Here is a 21,661-nt window from a genome sequence, read left to right on the forward strand (position 1 = left end):
GTGCAGTTAGTTGGTGCTCAATTAAGAAATTCTGCTTTTCAACTATCCTAGGAATTCTCTAAATAGCATTTTTTATACCGGGTACTCGAAGGGTTTAGGGATACTGCTATTTATATTTCAGACCTAACAATAAAAAAATGAACTTAGATGCTGGAAAATGGGGTTATTTATTTTTGTAATATTTTCCATGAAGGCCTTTGGGGCCCTTTGCCGTTCTCCACGCTGCTGTAGGGCGTCAGAAGTGGCGGAGCTTGTGGATGGAGTGGGAGTGGCCGTGGGCGAGGCTGGGGCTCCAGTGAGTTGATTAGGTCTGTACTGACCGCCGGTACAACAGCAGCTGCTTATTATTTTAGTGAAAAACGAACAAAATCTTTGACTCCATTGATTTCCACTAAGGAAAGGAGTGAAATCTTTCATGCACATGTCAATCCACACACAATTGTTTCATCAGAGGTTCTGCTATTTTTCATGCGCTCAAGCAAGTAAATTATTTCAAATGATTGACCAATGGTTCGATAAAATTTAAATGCAATCGAAATTAATTCGCGGTGCAGTCAAAATATAACGATACAAAAAATTGGCTTTTACGAATAAAAAAGTAAATAAACCGTATTTTCCCTTAAACCTTAAACCATCCCGGGCCAGGCTCAGGAGAGATTTTCGAACTCGCAAGTGGGACGATTGGACCAACCAGGACTTCAAGCGGCGGACGAAGCGACCCGTTCAGCACACACGTGCGCCGGCTACTGCGTAGCTCTGGTCGACAGCTCTGGAATACATATGTCTAGTGTCATATAGCATAACGTAAAGTAGAGTAGAGTAGAGTAGAGTAGAGTAGAGTGTGCCCCTTACATGATGATAATGATAAAATATACAATTTATAAAGAATAATCATATTTCAATTGAATTACTATAGGCAGAAGTGAAGCTGTTTTTTGATGCCTACACGAAGTACATAGGATTCGTCTTCATGAACTCTGGAACAATCAAACGCTTTGCGTACTCCTCCTGTGGAGAACGGAACTTGGTGGAGCTGGAAGAAAAGCGGTTAAGATATTAGTCAAGACGTTATCAGAACGAATATATGAAACAATAATAGTATTAATATCGCACCCAGTGAGGTAGACACGTCCACGTGCCGCAGCCAAATGTGCCAAATATGCCGGAGCCGGATAAGACACTGCGCGGTTGCAACGAGGAAACATGTGACAAAGATTGTATGTCAATTGCTGCAGTACATCAATATCCAAGTTGCCCGTATTCTCAATTACGTTGTAACGCGTCGGCTTGGCCGTCCCCTGATTCGCCTGATGGCTGACCATGAAGAACTCCATCTCATTGGGATGGACAATGGTGCGATCGACGACGGTTCCCGGATCGACATTGTTGAACTTGTTATATTGCGATGGAGCTCCGTTCGGAAAGAAGCGCGTATGATGCCGCTTAACTACAATGACGCAGCAAATCTTGGGTTTAATGTGCATCTGAAAGGCGAACGGTCGAGTAGCGATAGAAAATGACAACAAAATCTGGATGCAACGGTTCAAATTACCTTGCAGCAGGCCGCAGAAATTCCTCTCAACTCTTCACTCTGACCATCGCCGACACCATCACGGTAATAGATGATGTGCTCGGGATAGGATTTCCGGAACTGATAATAAACACGCAAGTGCTCCAGGGTTATCGACTCCATGTCCTCGATCTCCTCCAGGGTAGAGCGTTGCAAGCGATATTGCATGTTATATGAAGCCCCGAATGGATCATGGGAGGCGGCAACACCCACCACACTGGGGATCTCCCACTGATCGGGCGACGGATGACTCACATCGGCACCCAAAAACATTGCGTTCTTTAACAGACAGCGCGGGTCATCCCTTAGCTTGTGATTAATACCGTTCAGCTTGGAATTTACCTTAAGTAGAACGTTACCAATACACTGCGGGTTGCATTTACGCTCGACTGTGATCTGCTTGATGCATTGTGTGAGAATGCCGTGCTTCAGCTCAGCCTTTTGCTTCACGACATCATAACAGCGCCCGACATTTGGTATAATAACGAACACCAAATCAAATTGATTTTTTTTGAAATCGTGGAAATGATCATCTATTTCACGTTCGTCCTTGTAATTCCGTATCTCGGCTTTGGTATCCAGGCACAGATTGAGGGTGCGACTCTGCTGAAGAACCTGCGACGAAAATTAGTCGGATTAGGATCGGATCTGTTTGAAATGCTGCAATGAACTTACCATCTTCTGAAGCTCGTCCACATACAGGTAGTTAATCTTACCGTAGAGTATGGCCCATTTATGTGGCTTTGGCTTGGGTTCAAAGAATTGCATGCGATCCATGCGCCACGAACCGTTCCTCACCGAAGCCAAATTGTTGTTTTTGTACTCAATCTGAGGCGCATTGAGCGTGCGTGTATTCACGACGATGAAGTCATTGCCCAGCCGTATGCCAAAGTGGCTGATGGTCGGGTCTAAATTGTGCTTGAAATATTCCAGCAAGCGGACGATCTTGGCCTTCCTCTCGTTGGTTGACGTGCCAGCAAACTTAAGCATGGCCGCCACCCGAGCAGCAGTATCCTTGCGCTGCGATACGATACATTTAAATCAAATAAAAGCAGGAAACGCAGAATGATTTGGAGTGAAGGGAAGCTCCCCGCTTGGGAGATTTTTAACTCACCTTCATTGTCTGCCCATCGTCCATGCGACATAGTTCGATAGGCAAATAAATGTGTTTTAACGGCGGCCAAACATGCAAGCAGAGAAGGTTCGGAAACTTTAAATCATACTCCCGAGACTTGAAGTACTTTGCAACGGTCGTTTCTTTCCCATCCAGCTCAAATGTCTGAGTGCTAGCCGGAGCCTTGGAAAGCCCGTTGACTCTGAAGACGCGAGGGGCGCTGCCAAGACAGGCAGGCGGGTCGTAAATTATATAAATGTCATTTAGGAATGACTCAATATCAGAACGCCTGTAGTCAAGATTTGTGCTTTTGTCAATTTTCTGCCGCTGATAATGCTCTATATAGTCAATGATCGACATGGCCTTCGGATAGGCCTTGTGTGATATGTCCACATTAACAAACGGGCGATCGCCAAGCACGAATGTTTGATGGAGCCCAACCAGAGCTTCGTAGCCGTCTTTAAGATCAAAGGCGTTTCCGGGATCAGACCTTTTGAAGAAGGAGCGACCGGCGCGTCTAGCGGTGTTATGACAGGGAGCCGCCAACACAACCTCCAGACACTGCAAGGCTCGCATGGGCTTATCATAAATCTTGTCCTTCATGTAGCTGCAAAAATGGAAAACTGCACACATTCGGTTCAATTCGTTCAATTCGGTTCACTCACCTTCTTAGTGAGCTCAAATCGACTTCCCAGTCCTGTGTCTTCTTGAGCTCCACAGTGTAATTCAAGGTAAGGCCGTGGCGATCTGTTACCTGGACGACAAGAGGGCAAGTTTCACTTCAAAAGCACATCAAACTCAGCGAAATATACAACACTTACTTTCACTTCTTGGCCCTGGGGGCTGCATTTTAGTTTCACAACTGAGTAGCACGATGCACGTCCATCATATGCGGCAATCGCACCCCCCAAATGTTCAACTCTGTACTGCTCAAAAGCCTGACGATAGAACTTCTTAGGAAATACTGACGTGATCTTCACATCGTACTGAGAGGCCACCGCAGGCATTTTATCCAAGCTAACGTCGAGATAATTAACAGATACTTGACCTGGTTTTCCCAAAGTTCCACGTTTCATGGTGCCTGCTGGGAGTGGCGGCACCACTTTTTGGGTCTGAGGGAGCAGAGGCTGCAACCTAATAGATATGATCATTATCTATGATTCTGCGTTTTTAGTTTTCTCGAATGTGCAATATTGTGGATGCAACAGATTTTTGTCCTTTGGGGGGGCGGAAGGGGGTGGGGCGAAATTCTAAGATATACGTTTTATAGTGAGATCTAACAGAAGTGCGGATACCAAATTTGGTTACTCTAGACTTAATAGTCTCTGAGATTTGTGGATGCCCCAGATTTTCGTCCTTTGCGGGGGCGGAAGGGGGTGTGGCGAAATTTGGACACGAAACGGTCAAGGTCCGATATCACAGGAGTGTGGATACCAAATTTGGTTGCTCTGGCTCTTATAGGCTCTGAGATCCTTGAACTCATATTTTGCAATTGGCAAAACCGACCATGAAACCTGTGTGTTAGAGAGAGACAGAGCGAGAAAGAATGAAATTGTTTTCTTGATTCTGGCTATAATCATTATACGATCTGGTTCAGATTTTGCACTCTAGAACATATAATTATAATCTACTACTCTGCGTTTTCTGTTTTCTCGTAACTTTGAAATTGTGGATGCCACAGATTTTCGCCCTTTGAGCACTAGGCGCTGATAGGGACGTACAGACGGACGGACGGACAGACGGACAGACAGACAGGGCTCAATAGACTCGGCTATTGATGCTGATCAAGAATATATATACTTTATGGGGTCGGAAACGATTCCTTCTGGACGTTACACACATCCACTTTCACCACAAATCTAATATACCCCAATACTCATTTTGAGTATCGGGTATAAAAAATAAATATTTACCAAAATTTATTTGCGGTTTTTGATCAAAGGCGACAGAATCATTTTACAGCTACAGGATATAACTTTGTTTTAAACACTAAAAGGTATCTTCCGTGCTGGTACAGTTTTTTCCAGTAGCCAGTATTGTTTTCTGAAGTTAATGTCGCTTTGCTAGTTATGTAGTTATTCCAAGTTAGTGTGGTTGTCCAGGTGGATCCGCACGTATTTAGATGACTTGGTGGCTGCGATAGCTGACCCATTTCTTTATGGGGTCACCCTCCGTTTGGAGGTATATATTTTCTTTTTGGTCTGTCATTAATTTATTTGGATGTCATTTTTTTAAGCAATATAATCAAGACACCAACATTTTCGGAAGTTTGAAGGTTGGTAGATGTAGAAAGCTATTCTTTAACTTATCATTTTTAGACTCTTGAAGATCGTTTTATAAAAATGAGCAAACGTTTTTGCTAAGATTTCATATCAGTGTTGGTTTCTACATATGTATATTTATACTGGAAAGCGAATCATATGCATATGTATATATGTATCCATAAATATTTGCAAGGTTATTCGACGGTTCTTTTAATTTCATTTGTAAACAGTTTCAGATAGGGTTAATTTTTATTTAAAAAATTATATTAATGAACTATACATCCGATCGCGTTTTATACATTTACTGACGCTAGAAGTCAGCAACGAGCTGAACTTGTAGATAGGCAACGCCATCAAAACTAAGTTTATAAAAAACCTATGCGTGTCATGTGGGGTTGTTCCGTTTGTTTGATCGCAACCGCGCTAGTGCAGATCGCTCTTCCTCTTCGTCGCTTGTATACTGATGCATGCTTGTTCCGCTAACACCCCCCACACGTACAGAAGATGTGGCCTGCATTAGATCTTGGTCAGGCGTTTCGATTCTCGTATAGCAACACTTTAAGTGTTTCTTCGTAAATACGTGCCTCAGGAAATTCCACTTTAGTATGTTTTCGATCAGTTGCATAAACTATAGAAGTACAACACACTTCAGCAACCATTTTTCCGTGCCCATAAAAGGACCAGCAACATATTTCACTTGGTCCTATAACATCTTTGATGAATAAAATGCGTTCGTTGAAACGCAGAGAGAGCTTGTCGAAAAGTTCAATATTTTTTAATAAATTGTCATCGGATGTGCTTGTGTATGAATACTTGTTGTTTTGTCGCTGCACCACTAAAATAACAGCCGGTTTCGAAGACGCGCTGATTAGAAGTTGTTGCTCTTTTTGCGAAGTTATCAATGGAATGCGGCAAATAGGTTTTGGCTCAATGTGTGCATATAGTGCCCGTTCACATGACAATGCAAGCTCGGTAATGCAGTAGTATTTTGATTCTGCAAGTAGCTCAGCTATTTCTTTGTTAGTTTCGGGTAATGGGACACTGCCATCGCGCAAGAAGTTGAGTATGATTCCAAAATGGTTTCCACAGCGATCTATTAGTATCCAACCTGCAACGTGAATTTTTGTATACATATTACAGAATAATTTCAATGTAAATTAATTACCTTCTGAATCAGTTAGCACCTCCATGCGACCACTAAACATAGCGCTTAGCATTGTATCATTATGCCTTGTCAGTGTTCCGATTGTAGTATAATATAAGCAACCACCAACATTCAGCTTGACATACTGAGACGAATGCCCTTTTAACAGCACTTTCTGATCACCGGACATGGCTTCAGACTGCTTGGCATGAAGCACAAATTGGTGGCTACTTTCTGCAGGTGCCAAAATCACTTTGTCTTGTAGAGCGGAACCCAGGTCTTCAATGCAGCAAGCTATTTCTTTTGGTGCACCTATGACACCAACGCCCTTTTGTTTGGAGCTTTGGCAAACGCTATCTTTTGCGTTGCTTACGCTCGCACAATCCTCCAGCGCTATGGGATCAATTTTGACGAAAGTATTAGCCACGATGAAGAACTAAATCCAATTTGGTTACAAAGAAAATCAGTTTGCAAAATTATCTCTACATCAAAACGGACAGTCAATAAAACTATATATCGATAAAAAGTTATATTTCCGATACTTTCTTTATTTTCATCCCTGGCATCGGAATATTTTGTCTAGGGCACATACAAAATATTAACATAATCAAGTATGCTTTGATATATTTTTTTGTATGTGTTGCTTGTTTTGGGACTTTGAAAGGTTTTCCTCCGTAAGAACGGCAATTTTGTCAATTTGTGCTCAAGGTACCTGATTTTGGACGTCGAAAAAAAAACGGCCGGCGACAAATATGCGAAATAGCAGAGTAAAAAGAACAGACGACCTTTCATTTTGTCGAAATGAAAATGTTTTCGTTTAGAAAACGTAGCAACCTTACGGAATGTGAAAACGGGAGCACCAATGGGTGGGACGTCACGCCTAATTGATTAGAAATAGTCAGCCCGCGCTCAAAGGTGTTTGGAACAATTCGCAAATTCTTTCGAATACAAGGCCTTCCTAAATAGTGGAAAATATCTCGCCGTCTCTTTTCCTCAGGAATTCGAATTATCAAAACATAAAATAAAAATATATGTAAAAATGCTCTCTTGGTTTGTATTTTACAAAAAAATGTTGACATATCACCCAGTCATACCGAATGGTTTTAGGCAACATATATATAAAATCAGCAACGCGATTTTAAATATAAACCTTTCCAGGGCTATCAAACGGAAGTTAAGTAAACAAATGAATAAAATAGTTTGATATCAGCTACCGTATCAATTAGATGCGCTTTTTGTGCTTGTTGTTCGTATTATTACGTTATTACGTATATGTATTATTATTATGAACCATACTAATACTCTGCTTAGACGAGAGTGGAGCGGACGTTGTCCTAGTCCAGCAACCATGACATTTTACCGTCGCGCTCCACATTTTGTCTCATAAGTTCTAGGAAATCATACCCTGGTTGTTTAAATGACCGCGGAGTCCTACTTGATCATAAGTTGTGTTTTAACAGCCATATAGCCGCAACAGTAAATAAAGCTAAGAGTGTTTTAGCGATCATCAAGCTTTGGTTAAAGAAGTTTGACGACCCGTACGTGACGAAACAACTGTATATCTTGTTAGTACGTCCGATATTGGAGTATTGTTCCTTTGTGTGGAGCCCGCAGTAGAAAGAGCAGCAGGTTGTTATTGAATCTGTGCAAAAGCAATTTTAATTTTTGCCCTTCGTAACTTTAACTGGGACTCGGGTAGAATCTTGTCACCCTACCGGTCTATGCTAAATCTTATTGACCTGCCGTCGTCACACCATCGCAGAATATGCAATGGCGTTATGTTCATGCACAAGCTCCTAATTATAATAAGATCTGGCGTCCTGGACTAAAATATCACTACGGAAAACCCGGGGCCACATACATGCTATAAAATCAGAAATAGAGGAAACATCAGAGCCCGCAAGGCTACGCAAGATCCCCGCGAAAACTACCCACTAACTCCAGTGAGGAGTCCCTAACCATTTTATTAGACACGCATTTCCCCCGGGTGTACAACCATCGAACCGGCATACCTCCCTAGAGAGGGAGCGGTAACTTCGATGGATCACATCCACATGCAAAGTTGCAATTATTTTCTTGGGGAAATACCTCCAAACACTCCACTACTTAATGACCGCAAAGCTTGCGGGACTCTCGAATGGACAGTATCGAGCGGACTGACAGTATTCACAAATAAATACAAGATCCCTCTCCTAACACCACCATATTAAATTGATGCAGGATATCCTTCAGCAACAGTGGCATTTACTTATGGTTGGTAATTGGCAAAAAGTTGAATTGGAAATATTTAACCTCCTTATCAATGATCTTCCCCAAGTTTTAACTAATTCACGAGTCCCAATGTATGCTGATGATGTCAAGCTATGTTTTTCCTACAGCGATCTGGTAACCTCGTTATTTCTTCAATCAGATCTCGACGCTCTCAAAAATTGGTACATTATTAGCGCTCTTCCTCTTAACATTTCCAAATTTAACGCCATGACCCTCCATCGCAACAAGTCTTACCTTTTTAACTTCACAATTCATAAAATTTCCTTGGAACGCCTATACAAAGTTAATGACTTAGGCATTATTTTCGTACATAACTTATGTTTTAGTTCTCATATATCCGATATTTCGAATAAAGCCAAAGGAGTCCTTGTCTTTATCAAAAGATGGTCGAAGGAATTTTCTGACCCCTAACCACTAAACTATTCTACACCTATCTTGGAATATGGTTCCTGTATCTGGTCTCCCCATTACCAAAAATATCAAGATATGCTCGAGTCCGTTCAAAAACAATTCCTTATCTTTGCCCTGCGCGGACTTAATTGGGACCCCTCTCGTCATCTTCCTTCTTATGAGAGTCGGCTGCGTCTCATGAACTTGCACTCTCCTGAAAGTCGTAGGAGTTTCCATGGAATTCTGTTTCTCCACAAACTTCTCCTAGGCGACGTTGAATCCTCGGCCCTCATTAGCCTTATCAATATTGCTGTCCCATCCCGCCCAACTAGGCATTACTATCCTCTGCGTCTTCCTGTCCTTCGAACTACTCTGACCATGAATCTTTCCGTAGCCTTTGCCGCGACTACAATAAATTTGTTTATCTTTTTTTCCTTTGATACTTGTGCTTCCAAAGTAAAATCTTCTTTAATGAATAATTATTTAATTTAATTTTATGATTTCTACCTTCTTATTTTTACACAGTTTAACTGTCCATAGTTGAACTCTAAACATTAAACATAAACCTGAACGTCAAAAATAAAGTGACGAAGGCCACGACAGCGCTCTATACATGTACAAAATCCATTTTTGTAAAAAGGGGCACCAACCCAAGTATAGTCCAATGGATGCATCTAGCAATAGTTAGGCCAATACTACACTACGGAGTTACTGCGTGGTGACCGGAGCAATTGAAAAGGACCACCAAAAAACTGTGCAAAGTTCAGCGAATTGCCGGCCTATGCATCAGTAGAACTCCACCCCAAATGATGCGCTAAATGCTATCTTATGCCCCCAGAGCCTTGAACTTGCAGGAAAGGAGCGGGCAGGCATGGCAACAGTACTTCTGAGAGACTCCGACCAACCGACTCCTCCGGCACCACAGCACATAGGTCACTCATCCATTTTAATTAATAGCAATATCGTCCGTTTAAAAACATTCTACTGAGTTCCAAGAGAGTACACAGATACCCCCTTCAATACATTCAGTCCTCACAGAGACGAATGGCTCGACTGACTTCCAGGCCCAGATGGGGCCATACACAGATCACTGTACCGTCTTCATTGCTACCCACTTGAAATGGAAACCATCAAGTATGCCTTTGAGTAAAATGTCAAAGTTTACTAAATTTTTTTTGTTAAATTCGAACGAAATATTACCCTCTAAAGGTAGCTTTTCTGATAGAAACATAGCTAAAAAGTCGCGATTCATCTAGGGGTCTACTGCTAGTTGGCTACATTCTGAGCAACGTATATGGAGGCCGTATATCGCACATTCACAGAACTCAGGAAGGTCCCCTGAAATTGCAACTCACTCCTCCCAAAACGTACATCTTAAAAGTAAACAACGTACAGGCAGGGTCAAAACAATCCTTCACTTACCTTTTAGTTGATGCTGTTGGAGGGGCTTGCCGAAGTACCGCTTCATGGTTGGTTTGGTTGGTTTTTCGGCATTCGGTTTATATTCTAATCGGAATAAATTTATTTTATTAAACAAATTCGCATGGTAACTTTTCACTTTCAGTTTTGTATTTCACTCACTATTTTCCTTTCCCATTTTTATATTTTTTATTATTTTATTTTTGTTGAATTTTATATCTGTTCCCAACGACTGAACTGTTTCGAATGACTGCAATATTTATTTCCTGTTTTCTGATGCCAAACTTTTTACTCTAAATATGTTTGACGTATAGCGCTGTGCTGTGTGATCGATTCTAATAATCTTGTAGTTGAATCTGTAGTAAATGATTAATTTTCATTTGGTGTGCAGTTAGTTGGTGCTCAATTAAGAAATTCTGCTTTTCAACTATCCTAGGAATTCTCTAAATAACATTTTTTATACCGGGTACTCGAAGGGTTTAGGGATACTGCTATTTATATTTCAGACCTAACAATAAAAAAATGAACTTAGGTCCTGGAAAATGGGGTTATTTATTTTTGTAATATTTTCAAGAAGGCCTTTGGGGCCCTTTGCCGTTCTCCACGCTGCTGTAGGGCGCCAGAAGTGGCGGAGCTTGTGGATGGAGTGGGAGTGGCCGTGGGCGAGGCTGGGGCTCCAGTGAGTTGATTAGGTCTGTACTGACCGCCGGTACAACAGCAGCTGCTTATTATTTTAGTGAAAAACGAACAAAATCTTTGACTCCATTGATTTCCACTAAGGAAAGGAGTGAAATCTTTCATGCACATGTCAATCCACACACAATTGTTTCATCAGAGGTTCTGCTATTTTTCATGCGCTCAAGCAAGTAAATTATTTCAAATGATTGACCAATGGTTCGATACAATTTAAATGCAATCGAAATTAATTCGCGGTGCAGTCAAAATATAACGATACAAAAAATTGGCTTTTACGAATAAAAAAGTAAATAAACCGTATTTTCCCTTAAACCTTAAACCATCCCGGGCCAGGCTCAGGGACGATTGGACCAACCAGGACTTCAAGCGGCGGACGAAGCGACCCGTTCAGCACACACGTGCGCCGGCTACTGCGTAGCTCTGGTCGACAGCTCTGGAATACATATGTCTAGTGTCATATAGCATAACGTAGAGTAGAGTAGAGTAGAGTAGAGTAGAGTGTGCCCCTTACATGATGATAATGATAAAATATACAATTTATAAAGAATAATCATATTTGAATTGAATTACTATAGGCAGAAGTGAAGCTGTTTTTTGATGCCTACACGAAGTACATAGGATTCGTCTTCATGAACTCTGGAACAATCAAACGCTTTGCGTACTCCTCCTGTGGAGAACGGAACTTGGTGGAGCTGGAAGAAAAGCGGTCAAGATATTAGTCAAGACGTTATCAGAACGAATATATGAAACAATAATAGTATTAATATCGCACCCAGTGAGGTAGACACGTCCACGTGCCGCAGCCAAATGTGCCAAATATGCCGGAGCCGGATAAGACACTGCGCGGTTGCAACGAGGAAACATGTGACAAAGATTGTATGTCAATTGCTGCAGTACATCAATATCCAAGTTGCCCGTATTCTCAATTACGTTGTAACGCGTCGGCTTGGCCGTCCCCTGATTCGCCTGATGGCTGACCATGAAGAACTCCATCTCATTGGGATGGACAATGGTGCGATCGACGACGGTTCCCGGATCGACATTGTTGAACTTGTTATATTGCGATGGAGCTCCGTTCGGAAAGAAGCGCGTATGATGCCGCTTAACTACAATGACGCAGCAAATCTTGGGTTTAATGTGCATCTGAAAGGCGAACGGTCGAGTAGCGATAGAAAATGACAACAAAATCTGGATGCAACGGTTCAAATTACCTTGCAGCAGGCCGCAGAAATTCCTCTCAACTCTTCACTCTTGATCTTGGGGAACTGACCATCGCCGACACCATCACGGTAATAGATGATGTGCTCGGGATAGGATTTCCGGAACTGATAATAAACACGCAAGTGCTCCAGGGTTATCGACTCCATGTCCTCGATCTCCTCCAGGGTAGAGCGTTGCAAGCGATATTGCATGTTATATGAAGCCCCGAATGGATCATGGGAGGCGGCAACACCCACCACACTGGGGATCTCCCACTGATCGGGCGACGGATGACTCACATCGGCACCCAAAAACATTGCGTTCTTTAACAGACAGCGCGGGTCATCCCTTAGCTTGTGATTAATACCGTTCAGCTTGGAATTTACCTTAAGTAGAACGTTACCAATACACTGCGGGTTGCATTTACGCTCGACTGTGATCTGCTTGATGCATTGTGTGAGAATGCCGTGCTTCAGCTCAGCCTTTTGCTTCACGACATCATAACAGCGCCCGACATTTGGTATAATAACGAACACCAAATCAAATTGATTTTTTTTGAAATCGTGGAAATGAGCATCTATTTCACGTTCGTCCTTGTAATTCCGTATCTCGGCTTTGGTATCCAGGCACAGATTGAGGGTGCGACTCTGCTGAAGAACCTGCGACGAAAATTAGTCGGATTAGGATCGGATCTGTTTGAAATGCTGCAATGAACTTACCATCTTCTGAAGCTCGTCCACATACAGGTAGTTAATCTTACCGTAGAGTATGGCCCATTTATGTGGCTTTGGCTTGGGTTCAAAGAATTGCATGCGATCCATGCGCCACGAACCGTTCCTCACCGAAGCCAAATTGTCGTTTTTGTACTCAATCTGAGGCGCATTGAGCGTGCGTGTATTCACGACGATGAAGTCATTGCCCAGCCGTATGCCAAAGTGGCTGATGGTCGGGTCTAAATTGTGCTTGAAATATTCCAGCAAGCGGACGATCTTGGCCTTCCTCTCGTTGGTTGACGTGCCAGCAAACTTAAGCATGGCCGCCACCCGAGCAGCAGTATCCTTGCGCTGCGATACGATACAGATAAAACAAATAAAAGCAGGAAACGCAGAATGATTTGGAGTGAAGGGAAGCTCCCCGCTTGGGAGATTTTTAACTCACCTTCATTGTCTGCCCATCGTCCATGCGACATAGTTCGATAGGCAAATAAATGTGTTTTAACGGCGGCCAAACATGCAAGCAGAGAAGGTTCGGAAACTTTAAATCATACTCCCGAGACTTGAAGTACTTTGCAACGGTCGTTTCTTTCCCATCCAGCTCAAATGTCTGAGTGCTAGCCGGAGCCTTGGAAAGCCCGTTGACTCTGAAGACGCGAGGGGCGCTGCCAAGACAGGAAGGCGGGTCGTAAATTATATAAATGTCATTTAGGAATGACTCAATATCAGAACGCCTGTAGTCAAGATTTGTGCTTTTGTCAATTTTCTGCCGCTGATAATGCTCTATATAGTCAATGATCGACATGGCCTTCGGATAGGCCTTGTGTGATATGTCCACATTAACAAACGGGCGATCGCCAAGCACGAATGTTTGATGGAGCCCAACCAGAGCTTCGTAGCCGTCTTTAAGATCAAAGGCGTTTCCGGGATCAGACCTTTTGAAGAAGGAGCGACCGGCGCGTCTAGCGGTGTTATGACAGGGAGCCGCCAACACAACCTCCAGACACTGCAAGGCTCGCATGGGCTTATCATAAATCTTGTCCTTCATGTAGCTGCAAAAATGGAAAACTGCACACATTCGGTTCAATTCGTTCAATTCGGTTCACTCACCTTCTTAGTGAGCTCAAATCGACTTCCCAGTCCTGTGTCTTCTTGAGCTCCACAGTGTAATTCAAGGTAAGGCCGTGGCGATCTGTTACCTGGACGACAAGAGGGCAAGTTTCACTTCAAAAGCACATCAAACTCAGCGAAATATACAACACTTACTTTCACTTCTTGGCCCTGGGGGCTGCATTTTAGTTTCACAACTGAGTAGCACGATGCACGTCCATCATATGCGGCAATCGCACCCCCCAAATGTTCAACTCTGTACTGCTCAAAAGCCTGACGATAGAACTTCTTAGGAAATACTGACGTGATCTTCACATCGTACTGATAGGCCACCGCAGGCATTTTATCCAAGTTAACGTCGAGATAATTAACAGATACTTGACCTGGTTTTCCCAAAGTTCCACGTTTCATGGTGCCTGCTGGGAGTGGCGGCACCACTTTTTGGGTCTGAGGGAGCAGAGGCTGCAGAGGCAGACCTCGGTTCTGGGCTCTTGGCCATTTTGGGAGTTCGTCTTGCGGTTTTGGTGGACCATAGAACTGGGAGCCTCCTTGGTGTTGTTCATTGTGGCCCAGAAGACGCCTTTGTACTGTCTGCTGTTGTTGGTTCTGTTTTTCTATTGGATCGCGGTGTTGTCCGCGCTGTTGTGGAAGTTGCTGCTGCTGCTGCTGCTTTCCGCCCCAGCCTTCCCCGGCCTTATCGCGCCTCTTCTGACACCTTTGTGTCTGCCATTCTCCTTGCTCCTCTTCCTGCTTCTGCTTCTGCAAACCAGAGGCGGCAGGACCTCCATATGGAGGGTGAGTAACCTGTTCTCCAGCTAAAGATTCGTGAAGAAGAGTGGAAGAATTAATGGTAAATAATCGATACACGGACCTGCGCTAACAAGTCTAAAGCAAAACAAAATACCCTCAATGGACCGCGATTTATCAAAGTCGCGGTTATTTTGTAACTAAATTTCAATGCTTCATTGCTACCCACTTGAAATGGAAACCATCAAGTATGCCTTTGAGTAAAATGTCAAAGTTTACTAATTTTTTTGTTTCTTAAATTCGAACGAAATATCACCCTCTAGAGGTAGCTTTTCTGATAGAAAGATAACTAAAAAGTCGCGATTCATCTAGGGGTCTACTGCTATTTGGCTACATTCTGAGCAACGTATATGGAGGCCGTATATCGCACATTCACAGAACTCAGGAAGGTCCCCTGAAATTGCAACTCATTCCTCCCAAAACGTACATCTTAAAAGTAAACAACGTACAGCCAGGGTCAAAACAATCCTTCACTTACCTTTTAGTTGATGCTGTTGGAGGGGCTTGCCGAAGTACCGCTTCATGGTTGGTTTGGTTGGTTTTTCGGCATTCGGTTTATATTCTAATCGGAATAAATTTAATTTATTGAACAAATTCGCATGGGTACTTTTCACTTTCAGTTTTGTATTTCACTCACTATTTTCCTTTCCCATTTTTATATTTTTTATTATTTTTATTTTTGTCGAATTTTATATCTGTTCCCGACGACTGAATTGTTTCGAATGACTGCAATATTTATTTCCTGTTTTCTGATGCCAAACTTTTTACTCTAAATATGTTTGACGTATAGCACTGTGCTGTGTGATCGATTCTAATAATCTTGTAGTTGAATCTGTAGTAAATGATTAATTTTCATTTGGTGTGCAGTTAGTTGGTGCTCAATTAAGAAATTCTGCTTTTCAACTATCCTAGGAATTCTCTAAATAACATTTTTTATACCGGGTACTCGAAGGGTTTAGGGATACTGCTATTTATATTTCAGACCTAACAATAAACGAGGGGGAACGTTGTGAGTTGCTGCGGAGACCGCAACTCTAAATTTATACCCGATACTAAGTCAGTACGGCTCTCCTCCGGCAGACGTCGCTAATATTAAACGACACGACAAAGAATGCGTGCGAGAGAGACAGAAAATCAGTCTGAGCGTGACGTCGGGCGCTGCGTAGCCAGTGCAAATTTATTTGTTCCTTTTGGCTATAAAAATGATCTGATCTGATACAGATTCAGCAACCTAATAGATATGATCATTATCTATGATTCTGCATTTTTAGTTTTCTCGAATGTGCAATATTGTGGATGCAACAGATTGGGGCGAAATTCTAAGATATACGTTTTATAGTGAGATCTAACAGAAGTGCGGATACCAAATTTGGTTACTCTAGCCTTAATAGTCTCTGAGATTTGTGGATGCCCCAGATTTTCGTCCTTTGCGGGGGCGGAAGGGGGTGTGGCGAAATTTGGACACGAAACGGTCAAGGTCCGATATCACAGGAGTGTGGATACCAATTTTGGTTGCTCTGGCTCTTATAGGTTCTGAGATCCTTAAACTCATATTTTGCAATTGGCAAAACCGACAATGAAACCTGTGTGTAAGAGAGAGACAGAGCGAGAAAGAATGAAATTGTTTTCTTGATTCTGGCTATAATAATTATACGATTGAGATTTTACACTCTAGAACATATAGTCATCCTCTACGATTCTGCGTTTTTGGTTTTCTCGTATCTTTAAAATTGTGGATGCCACAGATTTTCGTCCTTTGTGGGGGCGGAAGTGGGCGGGGCGAAGTTTTGAAATATTTTTGTAGCAGTGACATCACAGAAGTCTGGATCCAAAACAACGTTGCTCTAGCTCTTATAGTCTTTGAGCACTAGGCGCTGAAGGGGACGGACAGACAGACAGGGCTCAATCGACTCGGCTATTGATGCTGATCAAGAATATATATACTTTATGGGGTCGGAAACGATTCCTTCTGGACGTTACACACATCCACTTTTACCACAAATCTAATATACCCCAATACTCATTTTGAGTATCGGGTATAAAAAATAAATATTTACCAAAATTTATATATATTTACACTATAAAGCTGTAGCTTACAGCTTTGCTTGGGGTGCGGTTTTTGATCAAAGGCGACAGAATCATTTTACAACTACAGGATATAACTTTGTTTTAAACACTAAAAGTTATCTTCCGTGCTGGTACAGTTTTTTCCAGTAGCCAGTATTGTTTTCTGAAGCTAATGTCGCTTTGCTAGTTATGTAGTTATTCCAAGTTAGTGTGGTTGTCCAGGTGGATCCGCACGTATTTAGATGACTTGGTGGCTGCGATAGCTGACCCATTTCTTTATGGGGTCACCCTCCGTTTGGAGGTATATATTTTCTTTTTGGTCTGTCATTAATTTATTTGGATGTCATTTTTTTAAGCAATATAATCAAGACACCAACATTTTCGGAAGTTTGAAGGTTGGTAGATGTAGAAAGCTATTCATTTTTAGACTCTTGAAGATCGTTTTATAAAAATGAGCAAACGTTTTTGCTAAGATTTCATATCAGTGTTGGTTTCTACATATGTATATTTATACTGGAAAGCAAATCATATACATATGTATCCATAAATATTTGCAAGGTTATTCGACGGTTCTTTTAATTTCATTTGTAAACAGTTTCAGATAGGGTTAATTTTTATTTAAAAAATTATATTAATGAACTATACATCCGATCGCGTTTTATACATTTACTGACGCTAGAAGTCAGCAACGAGCTGAACTTGTAGATAGGCAACGCCATCAAAACTGAGTTTATAAAAAACCTATGCGTGTCATGTGGGGTTGTTCCGTTTGTTTGATTGCAACCGCGCTAGTCCAGTTCGCTCTTCCTCTTCGTCGCTTGTATACTGATGCATGCTTGTTCCGCTAACACCCCCACACGTACAGAAGATGTGGCCTGCATTAGATCTTGGTCAGGGGCGTTTCGATTCTCGTATAGCAACACTTTAAGTGTTTCTTCGTAAATACGTGCCTCAGGAAATTCCACTTTATTATGTTTTCGATCAGTTGCATAAACTATAGAAGTACAACACACTTCAGCAACCTTTTTTCCGTGCCCATAAAAGGACCAGCAACATATTTCACTTGGTCCTATAACATCTTTGATGAATAAAATGCGTTCGTTGAAGCGCAGAGAGAACTTGTCGAAAAGTTCAATATTTTTTAATAAATTGTCATCGGATGTGCTTGTGAGCTTCCATTTATAACTTCTAGATTTTTCCCAAATTTGTTGTTAATTCTTTTGAGATACAATGTCAGTGTCCAGTGTAAATTCGAGCAATGAATCCGTTCTACGCACTCAATTCGCTTCCTCAATCGAATTGGAAGTCGACAATGCAAAGCCCTCATCGGAAACCGAACTGGGGAGCAGCGACGTCGATGTCGCCCTCCTTCTTAGGAAATACTGACGTGATCTTCACATCGTACTGATAGGCCACCGCAGGCATTTTATCCAAGTTAACGTCGAGATAATTAACAGATACTTGTCCTGGTTTTCCCAAAGTTCCACGTTTCATGGTGCCTGCTGGGAGTGGCGGCATTACTTTTTGGGTCCGAGGGAGCAGAGGCTGCAGAGGCAGACCTCGGTTCTGGGCTCTTGGCCATTTTGGGAGTTCGTCTTGCGGTTTTGGTGGACCATAGAACTGGGAGCCTCCTTGGTGTTGTTCATTGTGGCCCTGAAGACGCTGCTGCTGCTGCTGCTTTCCGCCCCAGCCTTCCCCGGCCTTATCGCGCCTCTTCTGACACCTTTGTGTCTGCCATTCTCCTTGCTCCTCTTCCTGCTTCTGCTTCTGCAAACCAGAGGCGGCAGGACCTCCATATGGAGGGTGAGTAACCTGTTCTCCAGCTAAAGATTCGTGAAGAAGAGTGGAAGAATTAATGGTAAATAATCGATACACGGACCTGCGCTAACAAGTCTAAAGCAAAACAAAATACCCTCAATGGACCGCGATTTATCAAGGTCGCGGTTATTTTGTAACTAAATTTCAAAGCTTCATTGCTACCCACTTGAAATGGAAACCATCAAGTATGCCTTTGAGTAAAATGTCAAAGTTTACTAAATTTTTTTTGTTAAATTCGAACGAAATATTACCCTCTAAAGGTAGCTTTTCTGATAGAAACATAGCTAAAAAGTCGCGATTCATCTAGGGGTCTACTGCTAGTTGGCTACATTCTGAGCAACGTATATGGAGGCCGTATATCGCACATTCACAGAACTCAGGAAGGTCCCCTGAAATTGCAACTCATTCCTCCCAAAACGTACATCTTAAAGGTAAACAACGTACAGCCAGGGTCAAAACAATCCTTCACTTACCTTTTAGTTGATGCTGTTGGAGGGGCTTGCCGAAGTACCGCTTCATGGTTGGTTTGGTTGGTTTTTCGGCATTCGGTTTATATTCTAATCGGAATAAATTTAATTTATTGAACAAATTCGCATGGGTACTTTTCACTTTCAGTTTTGTATTTCACTCACTATTTTCCTTTCCCATTTTTATATTTTTTATTATTTTTATTTTTGTCGAATTTTATATCTGTTCCCGACGACTGAATTGTTTCGAATGACTGCAATATTTATTTCCTGTTTTCTGATGCCAAACTTTTTACTCTAAATATCTTTGACGTATAGCACTGTGCTGTGTGATCGATTTTAATAATCTTATAGTTGAATCTGTAGTAAATGATTAATTTTCATTTGGTGTGCAGTTAGTTGGTGCTCAATTAAGAAATTCTGCTTTTCAACTATCCTAGGAATTCTCTAAATAACATTTTTTATACCGGGTACTCGAAGGGTTTAGGGATACTGCTATTTATATTTCAGACCTAACAATAAACGAGGGGGAACGTTGTGAGTTGCTGCGGAGACCGCAACTCTAAATTTATACCCGATACTAAGTCAGTACGGCTCTCCTCCGGCAGACGTCGCTAATATTAAACGACACGACAAAGAATGCGTGCGAGAGAGACAGAAAATCAGTCTGAGCGTGACGTCGGGCGCTGCGTAGCCAGTGCAAATTTATTTGTTCCTTTTGGCTATAAAAATGATCTGATCTGATACAGATTCAGCAACCTAATATATGTAGGAAACGAAGGAAAGAGAGAGACACGAAGCGGTCGTGTTTTCGTCGTGTCGTCGGGATAGAGCAGTAATCGGCTCTGAGAGAGCCGATAGCAAGAGAGAGAGATAGTCAGTTGTCAGTTCAGCCACGCATCAGACGTACACGCATATAATTATTCACAAACATACTTGTAAAACTTGGAGCTGTTATAATTTTAAGTCCAACATACTTATCAAATAAATGTTACTCGTTGCCATCAAGCAACTTAAACTACTACAAATTGGGGGCTCGTCCGAAAATAAGCCCAAGACAACAACATTTGCAAGTGAGATTTGTGCGTGTATTTGGAAATTTTGGCGAACACGAGGCTAGAGCTACAAGGAGACAAGCGGCACAGAGACGACAATCTGAGCGCGTTCGTTCCAAAGAGAGCAGAAGCGACAAAACGACGGCAGACGGCAGCAATCACAGCAAGAATCAAAACCTTCGTTGTTGTTGTTGTGCATTGCGTCTGAGAGGCTAGAGCTACAAGGAGACAAGCGGCACAGAGACGACAATCTGAGTGCGTTCGTTCCAAAGGAAGCAGAAGCGACAAAACGACGGCAGCAAACAGCAAGAATCAAAGAACATTGATTGTTGTTGTGTTGCACTGCGTCGGACGGAGACTACAACTACAAGAAAAGACAAGCAGCAGTTCATTTTGTAACAGCAGAAGCAGCGGCGATTCGGGAAGCGACAACGAGTTATCGGCGAACGGCGAGAGCAAGGCAAGGCAACAAAGAGAGGACGGCAACAGCGACATCGACAGGCAAGCGAGATCTGGATGTGGTGGTGTGTGTGCGTCAAATTTGGAGTCTGGAAAGTTCTGCGCAGAAGCGAGAGTTAACAAGGGTAAACCCATAGTAAGGTGAGCGTTAACAGAGAAGCGATCGTTAACAGTGACGACTTTAAAGGCGTTTTCGAAATCGATGTTAACTGGAAAATTGTTAACAGGCCAGCAGTAATAAGGTTGTTTAAGTTGATTTAATTACATTTTCTTAGATATAAGCTAATATCAATTATTTTGTATTTAAATCGTCACGATGCAAGTTGAAGAGATAATGACACTGAGAGTCGCAGATTTGCGAGAGAAGTTAAGAGAGCTTGCGTTGCAGACGACGGGACGAAAGCGCGATTTGCAAGATAGACTATTAATACATCACGGCTTTCCAGTTGAGGATGAAGAAGAGTCAGAGGATGAGTCCGTAGTAACAGCAGAGGATGATACCGTAGCAGTTCAACCAGGTACGCGACAGGCAGAGTATAAATCTTGGTTTACGCTAAAAGACGTGGAAGGTAGTGTGTCACAATTTTCTGGTTCTAATAACCCCGACATCAATCAATGGATAGAGGAATTAGAAGAATGCGCAGCTACTGTTCAATGGAGTCAATTACAATTATTCATTTATGCCAAGCAGTTGTTAGTTGGTGCAGCAAAATCTTTCGTTCGTAGTTTGCGTGATATTCGTAACTGGAATTCGTTGAAGGCAGCTCTGTTGGATGAGTTTAGTGTTAAACTGTCGTCCGTAGAAGTACATAGAATGTTGCAAAAGCGCCAGCAGAAAAAAGGAGAGTCGTTGCATGATTTTTTGTATGCGTTAATGGAGATAGCCAAGCCAATTAAACTAGATGATGAGAGTTTAATCGAATATTTTGTGGATGGTATACCAGACGCTAGGGCAAGTAAGGCAATGCTGTACCAAGCTAGAAACTTAAAGGAGCTTAAATTTCAGATCGATGTTTACCAGAAAGCTAGAGGCGGATCCAAGCCGATGAGTAAGAATTGGACGCTGAGTAATAAAAGTGAGAGTTCGGTGAAAGGGT

General features: G+C 42.2%; 3 protein-coding genes and 1 pseudogene across 4 annotated transcripts; all 4 read right to left on the bottom strand.

Annotated features, from left to right (window-relative positions):
• Positions 1 to 877: 877 nt before the first annotated feature.
• On the bottom strand, positions 878 to 3,850 carry LOC117186897 (protein argonaute-2-like). The gene is made up of 7 exons (XM_033388205.1): positions 3,506 to 3,850; positions 3,350 to 3,438; positions 2,685 to 3,291; positions 2,246 to 2,590; positions 1,553 to 2,185; positions 1,114 to 1,484; positions 878 to 1,033 (listed from the first exon to the last, which is right to left on the bottom strand). Exons 1-7 carry the CDS (start codon positions 3,833 to 3,835, stop codon positions 943 to 945), a joined length of 2,466 nt encoding a protein of 821 aa, XP_033244096.1. The 5' UTR covers positions 3,836 to 3,850; the 3' UTR covers positions 878 to 942.
• A 1,283-nt stretch (positions 3,851 to 5,133) lies between these two features.
• On the bottom strand, positions 5,134 to 10,438 carry LOC117186898 (annotated as a pseudogene).
• A 950-nt stretch (positions 10,439 to 11,388) lies between these two features.
• LOC117186895 (protein argonaute-2-like) lies at positions 11,389 to 15,542 on the bottom strand. Its single transcript, XM_033388192.1, has 9 exons — positions 15,336 to 15,542; positions 15,177 to 15,260; positions 14,048 to 14,706; positions 13,892 to 13,980; positions 13,227 to 13,833; positions 12,788 to 13,132; positions 12,080 to 12,727; positions 11,641 to 12,011; positions 11,389 to 11,560 (listed from the first exon to the last, which is right to left on the bottom strand). The coding sequence occupies exons 1-9, from the start codon at positions 15,349 to 15,351 to the stop codon at positions 11,470 to 11,472; spliced, it is 2,910 nt and encodes a 969-aa protein (XP_033244083.1). The 5' UTR covers positions 15,352 to 15,542; the 3' UTR covers positions 11,389 to 11,469.
• A 1,782-nt stretch (positions 15,543 to 17,324) lies between these two features.
• Positions 17,325 to 19,363, bottom strand: LOC117186905 (protein argonaute-2-like). 2 transcript variants are annotated; one of them, XM_033388223.1, is made up of 3 exons: positions 19,216 to 19,363; positions 19,057 to 19,140; positions 17,325 to 18,588 (listed from the first exon to the last, which is right to left on the bottom strand). In XM_033388223.1, exons 1-3 carry the CDS (start codon positions 19,229 to 19,231, stop codon positions 18,089 to 18,091), a joined length of 600 nt encoding a protein of 199 aa, XP_033244114.1. In that variant the 5' UTR covers positions 19,232 to 19,363; the 3' UTR covers positions 17,325 to 18,088. The 2 variants fall into 2 exon arrangements, with proteins under 2 accessions (XP_033244114.1, XP_033244115.1); XM_033388224.1 differs by lacking the exon at positions 17,325 to 18,588 and adding an exon at positions 18,655 to 19,007 and having other exon boundaries at positions 19,216 to 19,351.
• Between the last annotated feature and the right edge of the window lie 2,298 nt (positions 19,364 to 21,661).

The sequence above is a fragment of the Drosophila miranda genome, chromosome 2 (assembly GCF_003369915.1).
Source record: "Drosophila miranda strain MSH22 chromosome 2, D.miranda_PacBio2.1, whole genome shotgun sequence".
NCBI lineage: Eukaryota > Metazoa > Arthropoda > Insecta > Diptera > Drosophilidae > Drosophila > Drosophila miranda.